Genomic DNA, 16,588 nt, shown 5'->3' on the forward strand with positions numbered 1-16,588 from the left:
GTAATTTACATCCATGCCATGTTTTTCTTCTTTTTGCACAATTATCGAACCCAAACAATTCTTGTACGCATTCTGCGTTAACATTCATCTGAAGCATTTGGTTGTATCCCTTAACGAGTATATTGATACTGTCTGCTCATTTGGGCTTTTCATGGTTCCACAATTAGAAGGTTAACCGATTTTTCGGTAGCCATGATGTGGAGATGCCGGTGATGGACTGGGGTTGACAATTCTAAACGATTTTACAACACCAAGTTATAGTCCAACAATTTTATTTGAAAATCACAAGCTTTCGGAGGCTTCCTCCTTCCTCAGGTGAACGTGGAAATGAAATCCTCGAACCTTTCGCATTTATAAATCACAGAACAATACCTGGTGATTACAGATAGTCTTTCCAACTGCCCGTTGCCAAGGCAATCAAAGTATTCAGACAGAGAGGTGGTACCTACAGGGCCACCGAATATACAAACAACCAAAAAAAGAGAGAGAGAGGCAGAAACATAGAAACATCCGGAAGGAAGAGAAAGACAGCAAATGACCCGTTATATTAAAAACAGATAACTTTTGTTCGCTGGTGGGGTTACGTGTAGCGTGACATGAACCCAAGATCCCGGTTGAGGCCGTCCTCATGGTTGCGGAACTCGGCTATCAATTTCTGCTCGACGATTTTGCGTTGTCGTGTGTCTCGAAGGCCGCCTTGGAGAACGCTTACCCGAAGGTCGGTGGCTGAATGTCCTTGACTGCTGAAGTGTTCCCCGACTGGGAGGGAACCCTCCTGTCTGGCGATTGTTGCGCGGTGTCCATTCATCCGTTGTCGCAGCGTCTGCATGGTCTCGCCAATGTACCATGCTCTGGGGCATCCTTTCCTGCAAGGTATGAAGTAGACAACATTGGCCAAGTCACAGGAGTATGAACCATGTACCTGGTGGGTGGTGTCCTCTCGTGTGATGGTGGTATCTGTGTCGATGATCTGGCATGTCTTGCAGAGGTTACCGTGGCAGGGTTGTGTGGTGTCGTGGACACTGTTCTCCTGAAAGCTGGGTAATTTGCTGCGAACGATGGTCTGTTTGAGGTTGGGTGGCTGTTTAAAGGCGAGTAGTGGAGGTGTGGGGATGGCCATAGCGAGGTGTTCGTCGTCATTGATGACATGTTGAAGGCTGCAGAGAACATGGCATAGTTTCTCCGCTCCGGGGAGGTACTGGATGACTAAGGGTACTCTGTTGGTTGCGTCCCGTGTTAGTCTTCTGAGGAGGTCTATGCGATTTTTCGCTGTGGCCCGTCGGAACTGTCGATCGTTGAGTCGAGCGTCATATCCCGTTCTTACTAGGGCGTCTTTCAGCGTCTGTAGGTGTCCATCGCGTTCCTCCTCGTCTGAGCAGACCCAGTGTATTCGCAGGGCCTGTCCATAGGGGATGGCCTCTTTGACGTGGTTAGGGTGGAAGCTGGAAAAGTGGAGCATCGTGAGGTTGTCCGTGGGCTTGCGGTAGAGTGAGGTGCTGAGGTGCCAGTCTTTGATGGAGATTCGTGTGTCCAAGAAAGAAACTGATTCTGAGGAGTAGTCCATGGTGAGCTTGATGGTGGGATGGAACTTGTTGATGTTATCGTGTAGTCTCTTTAGTGATTCTTCGCCGTGGGTCCATAGAAAGAAAATGTCGTCGATGTATCTGGTGTATAGCGTTGGTTGGCGGTCCTGTGCAGTGAAGAAGTCGTGCTCGAACTTGTGCATGAAAATGTTGGCGTATTGGGGTGCGAATTTGGTCCCCATGGCTGTTCCGTGTGTTTGGGTAAAGAACTGGTTATCGAAGGTGAAGACATTGTGATCCAGGATGAAGCGGATGAGTTGTAGGATGGCGTCTGGAGATTGGCTGTTGTTGGTGTTGAGTATTGATGCTGTCGCAGCGATGCCGTCATCGTGGGGGATACTGGTGTATAGTGCCGAGACGTCCATCGTGGTGAGAAGTGTTCCTGGTTCAACTGGTCCGTGGGTACTGAGTTTTTGTAGGAAGTCTGTAGTGTCACGACAGAAGCTGGGGGTTCCCTGTACGATGGGTTTCAGGATGCCCTCGATGTATCCAGAGAGGTTCTCACACGGGGTTCCGTTGCCTGATACAATAGGACGTCTGGGTGTGTTGGCTTTGTGTATCTTTGGGAGGCAGTAGAAGTCTCCCACGCGGGGAGTACGTGGGATGAGAGCGCGTAGGATGCTTTGAAGGTCTGGATCGATGGTCTTGATCAGTTTGTTGAGCTGGTGGGTGTGTTCTTTGGTCGGATCTGCGGGTAACCGTCTGTAGTGTTCCTGGTTGTCCAGTTGTCGGTATGCTTCTTTGCAATAGTCTGTTCTGTTCTGTATGACGATGGCTCCTCCTTTGTCCATCAAACCAGCGGACAACAATTCAGCTACTTGACCCCGAACAGAAATATTTCCTCCATACCGGAAAATTCAATGCTAAATAATGTAAGTAAGTTTGTGTGTCCCTTTGACTTTGATTTACCAATGCAAATTATCTTTAATATGTGGTCTGAATGGGCAGAAGCAAGGTCAGATACTTCTGACCTAACATGGGGAGATCGGGGTGGGGGCACAAGAGAACAGCTCGAGAATGAGTGAGTGTCAATAATGCAGGCATACAATCCAATCGCAAAATCTAAACTGGCAAGTTTCCTGTGGAATATGGCCAAGAGCTATGGCTGTCCAATCCCCTGCTCCCCGCAGGCCTGAATACCACTAGCATTATCGATACTGTTATGTGCAAAATAGTGTCAAAGCAAGAATCCAGGGTTCATTGAGAAAAAATTAAAAGTCAAAATTCAGAACAGCAGCATAGGAAGCTCACCATGACATAGATTAAGAGTATCTGGCAAGACAATGGGATTTGCCTATAGGAAGATTAAAGCCACATATTATCAACACGGAGAGACAACTGGAAAATTACTGGTACCTCATTAAAAGGGTGGAGGCAAACAAAATAATTCCAGTAATTACGTTATCAAATAATAGTGGCATCTAATCCAGCTGAGATAAATCATTGGTTTAGAAGTCTTCCACCATCCTTTACTGCAAAAATAGATTTAGTCCAATAGAACAAAATTTAGATTCTTTCTTTAGTCACCTGAACGTGCCTGAACAGAAAGATGGCCAGTTAAAACCATCACCATAATCTGGCCTTTCCTCAAGGGGGATTTACAAGCAGCTGTCAATCTACAGAAACTTCTTTTAACAATTAGCCTCTAATTAATCTCAGGAGGTGCCTATTTGGACCACTTTCCCACAGGGAGTACCTTAGCAATGGTCTTAAAAGGGACAGACCAAATTAAAAGCAGCTCCATTTTAATAGCTGAACTGCAACAGGATTACCCATGAGCAATACCACAAGAGGTGAGTTTATTTAGGTATACAAATGTGGCCTATTTTGGGGTTACCCCATTCTCACATAATGAGCAATCTGTGACTTTTTTTAAAACATGAATCCCACTTTAAATCTTTCATCAATATTGGCTGCTCCTTATATTCGACAATTAAAAAAAATACTAAAACTTGAGCTGGGCTATTCCAGAATGCATTCTATGTGGCATCACAGTGACCTATAGATTTTTTTTACATTACTATTAGCTGAAAGTGTGGTTCATGCTGCTGGAAAACAGTAAGGTTAAGCATCTCAACTAATCCTTTAGTTTAAAAAGCCTCAATTATGCTACCACTGAAGCATGCTACTCGTTTAAATCATAGGTATTTTACTGAACAAAATCTACTTTACTACTGATCGAAAAATAAAATTAAGTTTTCATAAGAAAAATGTTAATTTATTGCCATACTCAAATAACAATAGTGAATTAAAGTGTTTTAGGTACACAGAAAGGATTTTAAAACTAGAGCAATTGTCCAGTGCCAATAGGTGGACACCACCAAAATAAGTTCCCCCACTTCTGAGCCATGATGGGTTCAAAATAAGTATAATCCATGAAAATACAAATAAGGAAATCTTTCAACTCTGTAAACTCATGCCTAAAACACAACTTCAGAAAATGTGGCCTGTTCATGTTCAATATTGTGTTCAAACCATCGAGGCCAACAGCACTATGAAATCAATCACATCGGCATCAAAAAGAATCAGACAGTGTTCACTCATCCCTGTTCACTGCATTCACAATCTAATTCCAATTAGACTGGAGCAGCTTCCATTTCATAAACATTATGGGCAAAACAGCAACCCGCTTGCATTGCTCCGGCAGTCAGATAGAGTGCTTCATCACTTTGAAAGGTAGGAACAGTTCAGCTAGCCAAAGAAGACAGGCTACAGATGTGGAAATTATAAATTACTAGAGATAAAAGTTAGGAGGGCAAAGATAGTAAACCATGCTTAAATTGATTTAATGTCGAATCCTCTGAGATTAAGGCCAACTAGAAAGTAATACTTCATAAGTATTTTGGAGAAAAATTTTGTGGTATGCATAATCAGGTGTTTAAAAATCATAGTTCTTTGTAAATCACTACAATATCCTTTCAGGTAAAAGGTACATTTTTCACAAAAAAAATCACAAATTAGATAAATTAATCTTATTGGAAAAATTTAAACTCCAATAAATCTGCTAACAAATATAATGAACAATTAGTATAATCTGCTCTACAAAGTAAAATTACATTTTCAAGTGGATGGTTTCCACATATTTAGTTGCATAGAACAGATATTAGCAACATTTTGTAAAGCGTTTACAGAGCCTAAATTATTGCCTGAAACAAACTAAAGTCTAGTACTCAGTGTATATTAAACTTAAAATGTTTTCTTTCACCAGATTCCTGGGTAGCTGATAATGCAAAGAGGCTTTGTATTTACTTGCTATTGAAAACTACTACTCTTCATGTGGATTTCTGAGTGAATAGATTAAATCACTAATTAAGTACCCACAAGGAATGTCTGTTCCAAGTTTAAGGTATTTGGTATTTAGTTAAGTTTTTAATCTATGGATTCACTAAATCTTATTTTTCTCGCGTACTGCTGAAAAATAACATTATCGAAGTTTACAACATGGAAACAGGCCCTTCGGCCCAACATGTCCATGTCGCCCAGTTTATACCACTAAGCTAGTCCCAATTGCCTGCACTTGGCCCATATCCCTCTATACCCATCTTACCCATGTAACTGTCCAAATTCTGATGGCTGCTCAGCTTCAAGATTCTTAGTTCCCAATAGCCTCACATATAAACAAAGAATGAGAGTTAATTTTACTTCCCTTTCTGTTGGAATGGCAGGTGTGTGTAATGTTAGCTTTGAAAGATTGAATGTGTTATGTCTGCTCTTCCCCCTTTTACTGTCAGTTTCTCCTTTTCTCTTTGCTCAGCGGTTCAAGAAGGCAGCTCACCACCACCTTCTGAGGGCAACTAGGGATGGGCAATAAATGCCGGCCTTGCGAGTGGACACCCATAGCCCAAGAATGAATTAAAAAATGAACATATCTCTAATGCTATTTTTTCTCCAAAAATAACTGAGTAAAAATGTGGAAAACCCAGAAGTCACTGCAGTAACATGCCCATAATGGAAACCGTTCCTTTTTTCACTTGTATATAACATGCACTGAATCATGGAACAGGTCAGTAATTTTTTCAAAACTTTTAAGGATGAAATCATATATAATGCTTCATGTGTTGGGAATTAAAATTTTTACTGCTACATACATAGGAAATACAATGCAATGTTTAAAAACCAAACACTGAAATATGAATTAAGAGCAAAAATGTTGATTGCAGACATCAAAATCTGAAAAGGAAAATGATAGATTACAATTTGATGCAAAGAATCCCTCATCAGAGCCAATAAAACATTAGAACGCTCAACCCAAAATGATAACCCATATTTTCTGTTTTCAAATGCTGTTAAACCTGCTGTATATATCCAGCATGTTGTGCTTTTATTTCCATTTGAAGGCTCAATGTGCTTAACTGTTACTTATAGTTTTCATTGTATCCTGTATCAAATTAAATATTTAAAAAAACTGCAGAGATACAGCTCAAAAATAAAAGTTTTTTTTTAAATAGATAGATACATACATGTATTAAATCAACCAAATATTTTTTAAAACTGGTAAGAAAATGCAAAGTTGTCCACTAGAAAAATGAATTCTGCAAAATCGGTAATTTCCATGTTGGATCATTACTGTTTGCAAAGTCCAAGCAACATAGATTCAACCCCTCATTTTTGTTTAAATTAACAAAAGCACTGTAATTAATCAATTGTCTTATGTTCTTATGTACATACTAAGAACATAAGAAATAGGAGCAGGAGTAGGCCAATCGGCCCCTCGAGCCTGCTCCACCATTCAATAAGATCATGGCTGATCTGATCCTAACCTCAAATCTAAATTCATGTCCAATTTCCTGCCCGCTCCCCGTAACCCCTAATTCCCTTTACTTCTTGGAAACTGTCTATTTCTGTTTTAAATTTATTCAATGATGTAGCTTCCACAGCTTCCTGGGGCAGCAAATTCCACAGACCTACTACCCTCTGAGTGAAGAAGTTTCTCCTCATCTCATTTGAAAGAGCAGCCCCTTATTCTAAGATTATGCCCCCTAGTTCTAGTTTCACCCATCCTTGGGAACATCCTTACCGCATCCACCCGATCAAGCCCCTTCACAATCTTATATGTTTCAATAAGATCGCCTCTCATTCTTCTGAACTCCAATGAGTAGAGTCCCAATCTACTCAACCTCTCCTCATATGTCTGCCCCCTCATCCCCGGGATTAACCGCAGCCACTGTATGCCAATGGTGAAGAGAATGGATTTCAAGTCCATTGGGAGGGACTCCCAATTAAGCAGACCGCTCTGTCCTGGATGTTCAGCTTCTACAGTGTTGTTGTGACAAGTGGTGTGTATTCTATCATATTCCTGACTTGAATCTTGTAAACGGTGTTGATATGGCTGGTTCAATAAAGCTTCAGCTCTATAGTGACCCCCACGGTGTTGATGCTGGGTGATTCGCCAAATGTATTGCCACTGGAGTGGGAACTAAATATTTCTGGATGCAAGGTGTTCAGGAAAGATAGGTAAGCAAAGAAAGGAGAGGGGGTGGTGGTATTGATTAAGGAAAACATTGCAGTACTGGAGAGAGAGGATGTCCTGGAGGAGTCAAAGACAGAATCTATTTGATTAGAGTTAAGAAATAAGAGATGCCATTACACTACTGGGTGTATTCTATAGGCCACTAACTAGTGGGAAGAATATAGAGGAGCAAATTTGCATGGAAATTACAGAGAGGTGCAAAAGCTATAGAGTGGTGATAACCAAGGGCTTCAACTATCCTAATATAGACTGGGATAACAATAATAATAAGGGGTAAAGAGGGGGAGGAGTTTTTGAAATGTGTTCAGGATAACTTTCTTAACCAGTACGTTTCCGGCCCAACAAGGAAGGAGGCATTGCTGAACTTGGTTCTCGGAAATGAGACGGGCCAAGTGGAGCAAGTGTCAGTGGGGGAGCTTTTAGGGAGCAGCGATCATAGTATCATAAGGTTTAGAATAGCTATGGAAAAGGACACGGACCATTCTAAAGTAAAAATACTCAATTGTGGGAGGGCCAATTTCAATGGGATGAGAACAGATCTGGCCCAGGTAAATTGGAATCAAAGATTGGCAGGCACTGTAATTGAACAGTGGGCGGCCTTTAAGGAGGAGATGGCTCAGGTACAGACTAGGTGTATTCCCACGAGGCAGAAAGGTAGGGCAACTAAAGCCAGAACTCCCTGGATGACAAAAGAGATAGTAAGTAAGATGAAACGGAAAAAAGGGGCGTATGACAGATGTCAGGTTGATAACACAAGTGAGAACCAGGCAGAATATAGAAAGTTCAGAGGGGAAGTGAAAAAGGAAATAAGAGGGGCAAAGAGAGAGTATGAGAATAGACTGGCAGCCAATATAAAAGGGAATCCAAAAGTCTTCTACAGGCATGTAAACAGTAAACGGGTAGTAAGAGGAGGAGTGGGGCTGATTAGGCACCATAAAGGAGATCGACTCATGGAGGCAGAGGGGATGGCTGAGGTACTAAATGAGTACTTTGCATCTGTCTTTACCATGGAAGATGCTGCCAGAGTCTCAGTAAAGAAAGATTTAGTTGAGATACTGGATGGGCTAAAAATTGATAGAGGTACTAGACAGGCTAGCTGTACTTAAAGTAGATAAGTCACCCGGTCCAGATGGGCTGCATCCTAGGTTGCTGAGGAAAGTAAGGGTGGAATTTGCAGAGGTACTGGCCATGATCTTCCAAACATCCTCAGATACGGGAGTGATTCCAGAGGACTGGAGAATTGCAAATGTTACACCCTTGTTCAAAAAAAGGTGTAAGGATAAACCCAGCAACCATAGGCCAGTCAGTTTAATCTCAGCGGTGGGGAAACTTTTAGAAATGATAATCCGGGACAGAATTAACAGTCACTTGGATGAGGGTGGATTGATTAGGGAAAGCCAGCACAGATTTCTTAAAGGCAAATTGTGTTTAACTAACCTGATAGAGTTTTTTGATGAGGTAACAGACAGGGTAGTTGCAGGCAATGCAGTTGATATGGTGTATATGGACTTTAAAAAGGTGCTTGATAATGTGCCGCATGGTAGGCTTATCATCAAGATTGCGGCCCATGGAATAAAGGGGGCAGTAGCAACATGGATACAGAATTGGCTAAGGGACAGGAAACAGAGTAGTGGTGAACGGTTGTTTTTCGTAAAGGATGGAAGTGTACAGTGGTGCTTCCCAGGAGTCAGTGCTGGGACCACTGCTTTTCTTGATATATATTAATGATTTGGACTTGGGTGTACAGGGTAGAATTTCAAAATTTGCAGATGACACAAAACTTGGAAAGGTAGTAAATAGTGAGGAGGATAGTGATAGACTTCACAAGGATATAGACAGGCTGGTAGCTTTGACGGAGAAGTGGCAGATGAAATTTAACCCAGAAAAATGCAAAGTGATACATTTCGGTAGGAAGAACGAGGAGAGACAATATAAATTAGAGGGCACAACTCTAAAAGGGGTATAGGAACAGAGAGATCTGGGGTTAGATGTGCACAAATCATTGAAGGTGGCAGGGCAGGTTGAGAAAGCAGTTAAAAAAGCATATGGGATTCTGGGCTTTATAAATAGAGGCATAGAGTACAAAAGTATGGGAGTCACGATGAACCTTTATTAAACACTGGTTCGGCCACAACTGGAGTATTGTGTCCAGTTCTGGGCATTGCACTTTAGGAAGGATGTGATGGCCTTAGAGAGTGTGCAGAAGAGATTTACTAGAATGATTCCAGGGTTGAGGGACTTTAGTTACGTGGATAGACTGGAGAAGCTGGGGTTGTTCTCCTTGGAACAGAGACGGTTGCGAGGAGATTTGATAGAGGTATTCAAAATCATGAAGGGTCTAGAAAGAGTAGATAGAGAGAAACTGTTCCCATTGGCGTAAGGGTCAAGAACCAGAGGACATAGATTTAAGGTGATTGGCAAAAGAACAAAAGGTGACATGAGGATAAACTTTTTTTACACAGCGAGTGGTTAGGATCTGGAATACACTGCCCGAGGGGGTGGTGAAAGCAGATTCAACCATGGCCTTCAAAAGGGAACTGGATAAGTACTTGAAAGTAAAATATCTGCAAGGCTACGGGGAAAGGGCGGGGGAGTGGAACTAGCTGGATTGCTCGTGCATAGAGCCGGCGTGGACTCGATGGGCTGAATGGCCTCCTTCCGTGCTGTAACCTTTCTATGATTCTACTGAAGGTCAGGGGATATAGTTAAAATTATTCTTGTTGGAGGTGTTCATTGCCTGGCATGAATGTGAATGTTCCCTGCCACTTATCAGCTGAAGCCTGGCTGTTGTCCAGGTCCTGCTGTAGGCTGGCATGGACTGCTTTATTATTGAAGGCCTTATTTGTGGAGCTGAACAGTGTAGAATCATCGAACAGTGCTACTCCTGACCTTATGACAGAAAGAAGGTCATTGATGAAGCAGCTCAAGATTGTTGGGCCAGAGGAATTCTTGTATACATATCCTGGGGACGGAATGATTGGCCTCTGACAACTATGACGATCTTTGTGTATGTCAGGTATGATTTCAGTCAATGGAGGGTTTTCCCCTTCAACCTCATCTACCTCAATTTTGCTAGATGCCTTGGTGCCATATTTGATTGGTTGCTGCCTTGATGTGAAGGCAGCTAATCTGACCTCTCTTCTGGCATTCAGCTCTTGTATCATGCTTGAATCAAGGTGATGAGATCTAGAGCCAAGTGGTTATGGTGGAACCTGAGCTTAGCATCGGTCAACAGGTTATTTGCAAGTAGGTACCACCTGATGGCACTACTGATGACTTATTCCATCATATTGCTGATATTTGGAAAGAGGTCCTGTTTCCTTAGATAGGACACACCTGGGCAATTTTCCACATTCTCAGGTAGATGACAGTGTCATAGCTGTGCCGAAACAGCTCAAGGAGAGGCCAGTTCTTCAGCAATATTGTTACTAGGGCTCACAGCCTTCCCTGTGTTCAGTGCACTCAAATGTTATTTAGTACCATGTGGAATCAATCAAATTCAATGAACACTAGCATCTATGATTGGGGGCGTCAGGAGGAGGCAGGGTAAGATCATCTACACTGAAATTTTGGCTGAAGATGCTTGCAAATGCACTTGTGCTAGGCTACGTCACGTTGGGTATTTTGATGAAGCCTCCTCCTCTTGTTAGTTGCCTGATTGTCCACCACCATTCTTGACTGGATGTGGTAGGGATACAAAGTTTTGCTTTAATCCATTGGTTGTGGGACTGCTTAGCTCTGCCCATAGAATACTTGATTTGTTATCTAGCATGCAGGTAGCAATGTTATAAGCTTCACTAGTTTGGCACCTCATTCTAAGGTATGCCCTTCTACACTCTATTGAACCAAGGTTGGTCTCTCAGCTTGATGGTAATGGAGGAAAGTTGCGCTGGGCAACGAGGTTGCAGATTGTAACAATATACAATTCTGCTTCTGATGGCCCAGAGTGCTTCAGTGGATGCCCAGCTTTGGACTGCTAGATCTGTCCTTACTCTGTTGCACTTAGCATGGAGGTATTGCTATACTACATGATGGAAGGTGCCCTCATTGTGTAGGCAAGACTACTGTCTTCACAAGAATTATGCAGTGGTCACTGCTACCAATGCAATCATGGACAAACATGCCTCTGACAGGCTAGTTCGCCACCCAGAGTACATTCTGTGCTCTTGGTACCCTCAGTGTTTCAAGTGGTGTTCAACTTGGAAGAGTACTGATTGTTGAGCTGAGGGGGAGGGGGCAATAGGTGGTGATCAGCAGGAGATCTCTTTGCCTTTGTTTGTCATAAAGCCATTTTTACTTTCATGAGATCCAGAATCAATGCTGAGGGGTCCCAGGGCCACTCCCGATTGTATATCACAGTGTCTCCACCTCTGGTGGGTCTATCCTGCTAATGGGATAAGATATATCCAGATATGGTCATGGAGAAGTCTGGGATGTTTGCTGATAAATATGACTCTGATGGTACACCTATGTCAGGTTGTGGCTTGACTGGTATGTGGATCAGCACTCCCAACTTGGCCACCAGTCTCTAGACGTGAGGAGGACTTTGCTGAGAAAAAAAGCAGCTGATATTATTAGTGACCTGTCCTTATACAATGCCTGGATTGTTGGCGATAGGTCCATCTGATATTCTCGTTATCAATGAGCTTTGCAATCATTGTTTGTACATCTGAATGGCTTGTTAGGCACTTCAGAATGCATTAAAAATCAACGACAATGTGAACTGGAGTCACGTTTAGGCAGACTGGGAAGGGATAGCAAGTTCCCATTCCTAAAGGACATAAGTGCATCGGTTGGATTTTTACGACGCTACTCGTCACTCTGAGCAACATGACCATTGGGTTCATTCAATTCTCTTAAAAGGCTTTCTCAATTTTTTTTCATCCATTATTTTTCCTCAGTATCTGAACTTTCTAATGTCCAAAATAAGGATTTAACCAAAATAAAATCAAAAAATTACATATTTCACAATATTCTGCAAAACTGTAAATAAGTGGCCTTCATTAATATATATCTTCATCTATATATTTAATTTTCATCCCTTACCATACACAGCAAGATGGAATACAAGATGTGCCAATTGGAAGTGGATATCTAGTATTTAGCAGTACTGGGGCGGAGGAGGAGGAGGAGCTGGGAGAATGGGGTTTAGCTGCACTTCAGGCCAGTCCTGCACTTTGGTAGCAATAGGGGCAGTCCGGAGATTATTAGCAATGTAGTGTGGCTGGCATTATTGGGGGGGCCTTTGATCTGGCATCAATGTAGAAAGGAAACCTGGGGTTTGGCTCAATAGGAGTTTGAATGTGAGGTTTGGCTCTTTGGTGGATTCCTGGTGTCAATAAGCAGTGAAAGGAGCAGCAGGGCATGGGCCTGACAGAACTGAGTGGGGTGGGGGTGGGGTGGAAATCCCATGTCTGGCAGCATGGGTTTTATGAGTTTCTAAGGGAGCTCTGTCAACACTGAATTTGTTGTTTTGTGTTTGGCTCCTGGATGTGTATCTCTGAATCATAGCTGTAAGAAAATACAAACTTTCAAATTACTAACTAGGTGATAATTAGAGATTTTAAAATTCAATTCATTTGTTTTTTTAATTTGAAAAAGGAACTTAAATTAAGAAGCAGAAAGACACTGGGACTCATTTTGATGTGGGATGGGCAGAACAAGCCCACCCGATGAAGGGGGATGGTGAGGGCAAGAAATCTGGTGTTCTGACGGCAGAACAGAACCGGTCGAGTTACGTTAAAGGGGGTGGAGAGAAAGGCGATCCTGGGTGAGGGCCGCTGAGGATTAAGCATCCGATGGGTTGATTTTTGTGAGACCTGTAGGGGCATTAATGCAGTTGTACGCGCTCCACGCACTGGTACTTAAATTGTATTGGGGTCCCATTGATGTCATTTGCATTATATAACGAGGCTCCGGTGGGAACCTTGGCCGCTTTTCTGAAGGCCACAATCAAAATATTGAGAAGTGGAATGGCGGCAGGAACGGGGCAGAAAATCGGGCCTGCTATGTGCGTCTCTCTCTCGTCCTCTGGCAACTGTTAGTAATTAGAATGTTTACATTTATCATCGACAAAGTATGCATGCACATTAGGATGTTAGTGGCATATGGAGCACCTTTCCATCAGGACAACTTGGGGCATTCTGTTCACCACTTTATATATTTGTATCAGCTTCCCTAATGTCCCACATAGTAGATTTGTCTGTTTTGGGCCCCTTTATGCACTTTCCCCTTTCTTCCATTGCTGTGTCGCTGGCTTTGATCAGGCATCAATAATATGTATTTTCTGTTATAAGTCAGGGCTTAGGAATTTAGGAAGAAACCATTGAATTGCTGCCTGACAAGTCTGAACTAGCAAAACACTAGTAATGCAGGATCAGTGCACTCACATGCATTATACCCAGTTATTGCCAGGAGCAATTTTAGGAGCGCGGTCAAAAGATTGCATCCATTTCATTAATGCTAACACATAAAATCATTACACTCTATCTCACAGTTCGCACATGTTTAGCTCTAACACACAAGACAAAAATACCCTCACAAAGTCAAGTTAACATTTCCACATGTACGGTGTAGCACAGTGGAGTTATATTAGGGGCAAATGGAATTCTTACTCTAATTATGATTTTTAAAAGTTCTATATATATATGTATATATTAAGCTAAAAATATCAGTACATCACACTTAAGGTTCTCCTTTACTGGTAGATAAACAGACATCACAATTCATAAATATATAATGGAGAGCTAGGAATCATGAGAGTTGAAATATAAATAATACAAAAATGAGAATAATAAAAACAGGAAAAAGAAAAGCAATGAGGAAAACAATCCAATTACAAGTAAAACTCGTCAAGGGGAAGAAAAATGAAATAAAATGACTGATACAGTCGAGATGCAGGAAGGTTTGGCATTCTGCTGAATGGCCTCTTTTTAATATAAATGGTTCTTCACAAAGTTGCATTGCATCATTGTCACCTACAGATACTGTAACCTAGCAACATTTTCTCCCTAGCAGCCTTTAGTCAGTTGCAAGCTTCTGATGCAGAAAACAACAGGCACATTGTAACCTTTTTCACTTAAATTTCCCACACCATCCAATTATTCTCTGGTAGAGTAGGGCGAGCAGCTTATTAATGTTAGTCTTCACATTTTTAAAATTATTATTCATTCTTGGGGTGTGGATATTGCTAGCAAATCTGGATGTTCAACATTTGATACAACTAAGCGGCTTGCTAGGCCACTTCAGAGGGCAGTTAAGAGTCAACCATGTGTGGGACTGGAGTTGATATATAGGCCAGACCAGTTAAGGACATCAGGTTTCCTTCCCTAAAAAGGACATTAGTGAACCAGTTGGGTTTTCACAACAATTCAGTAGCTTCATGGTCATGTACCTATACCAGCTTTTTATTTCCAGGTTTTGTTTTAAATTCAAATTTTCAAATTGTCATAGTGGAATTTGAACTCATGTTTTCTGGATTACTAGTCCAGTAAGCTAACCACTACACTACTATACCCCAAATGATAAGAGGTGCACAACAAAGCTGTGAGAATTGCCCTTCGGTTTTTTCCTCCCTTCCTCCATAGGGACAAGTACCTAAATTCTTCATATCCTAGCACTATATCAGCATGAGATTGAGGATTCACCACATGGAGAATCACAGATACAAAACCACATTCTACTAATCTCTGCACACTGTTGCGATGCATTGCTGTGTCATCTCTTCTAACATATAGTTCTCAAACTAACACATAATTTTAAAAATGCATGATTCTCCAAAGAAACTATGTAAATCAAATTGCAAATAATATATGCATGATTGCTATAAAATGGTTGATTATGGAACAAACGATGATAATGTCAAAGTTCAGCTGTGTTTACACAAAACAGTAAAGGTAATAGAAGCCTTCTTTATAAAATAGACTTCTCAGCTTTTTGTAACAGTTAGCATAACCGTTACAACCAAATATCAAAAAAGAAACTCAAAGGATTTTAGGATATGTTTGTTATTTATACTGCATAATGAATAGAATTTGAAATTTTAATGTAAACTGAAGCTGCTGCAGTCATAATGCTATTGTAGCAAATACGATTTTTAAAAACACTCAAAAATAGATATTCTCTAAAATCATAGACAACATTATTATTCGATCATACCTAGATAAACAATAATCAGATTCTCACCAAGTAAAGCATCTCGTAAATCGAGTCACAGGATCCTTTGATGTCCTGGTCTTTGGCCTTGTGTTTTACTCTCCAGAAGACTGACATTGTGAAAAGAAACTCTTTACCTAATGAATCAATCTGCTTTGTTACTATACATTTAACATCAATTTTCACCAGCTGGAATCATAAGATGTGGTAGACGGTTCATCAATCGTAACAGTTTTTGTTTTCCCTTCATACTTAAAATAACTCAAATATACGAGGCGCTTGCTGTTCTTTCTATGCTATGTAGAGCTGCAGTACAAAGAATCAGTTCAGAATGGAGCAAATGCTGTAATCCTATTCTAACTACCTCAACCCTAAATCCTCAATGTTTATCTGAAGCAGGATTCCTGTATCTGTTGCAGCATGTCCAGCAATGAAGAGTAGTTCCTGTCAACAAGAAGTGCTGTCATCGAACAGCAGCAAAAAGAACTAGCAGAAACACGAAAGGCAGCCTGCTGAAGCTGACATCGGAATGTCACTGTCTGCTTCCTAGGGCGCTGGTTCATCCGATTGGTTTAGTCCTCCACTAGAATACTAATACTCAACTGTGGAAAGCTATTCTACACTGCAACAAACAACCAAATACTGCAAAGAAAATAACCGGAAATGTCATCTATGGCTTTATGCAGTTGAATGGGCTGCAAGTCGAAGGATGCCAATGTTTACTGCCCTGCAAAACAAAAGGCTCTTCTTTGAAGCTGAGTTTCAGCTCTCTGGACATCATCACAGAGGAATTCAATATTGTTTCTCCTTTTTTCATCCAGATCTACAAGTAATTATTCAAACAATATAAAATCAATGGCATGACACAGTTCAACTCACAACTGCTACAAAAGATTCTGCAAGAATAATTATTCATAATCGATTTTCCTTTTTAATTTCTTCGAACTTAGCTACAGCAATAGTCACTTCAGAAGCAACCAGCAAAGAATTCTGAACAGATGGCATTTTCCCAAAATACAAAACAAAGGCACAGCTGTCTGGTCTGAACATCATCCAGCTACACATTTTTGCCATTAAGATAGACTTGAATAACACTGTCGACTTGAACAAAGTAAGCAAGTTGCACAATGCACCAAAATACTAAGATCTGTAAACATTACAGCTTTTGACAAATACTGAATGAGGCAAATTTAGCAAAGCCTGCAGTTCTAACTTTATGAAAATTCTCAAAGGTTTCAAAACAAGGTAATTTTTCAAATACTTGGTATTTTACTTTACTAAAGTTCATTACATGTCAAAGATAAACAATGACTAAGTGATTATTTTGAAAAGTTAAGAAAAATCAAAGTTCACAATAACCCTTCAGTTGTTTTATGGAAAC

The 16,588-nt window shown here is 41.1% G+C and overlaps 1 protein-coding gene across 4 annotated transcripts in view; it reads right to left on the reverse strand.

Annotated features, from left to right (window-relative positions):
• The window catches only part of LOC137327206 (rho guanine nucleotide exchange factor TIAM1-like), a 281,965-nt gene that overhangs the window by 38,018 nt on the left and 227,359 nt on the right, over nt 1-16,588 (reverse strand). The window contains exon 1 of one of the 4 annotated variants that reach the window (XM_067992772.1): nt 15,238-15,735. The exons of the other annotated variants lie outside the window; for them this stretch is intronic. Within the exon in view, the coding sequence (XP_067848873.1) occupies nt 15,238-15,324 (87 nt within the window). The 5' untranslated portion in view covers nt 15,325-15,735. Of the gene's footprint in view, nt 1-15,237; nt 15,736-16,588 lie in introns of those variants that run through there. 4 annotated transcript variants of the gene reach the window in all.

The sequence above is a fragment of the Heptranchias perlo genome, chromosome 11, assembly GCF_035084215.1.
Source record: "Heptranchias perlo isolate sHepPer1 chromosome 11, sHepPer1.hap1, whole genome shotgun sequence".
In the NCBI taxonomy this organism is placed as follows: Eukaryota; Metazoa; Chordata; class Chondrichthyes; order Hexanchiformes; family Hexanchidae; genus Heptranchias; species Heptranchias perlo.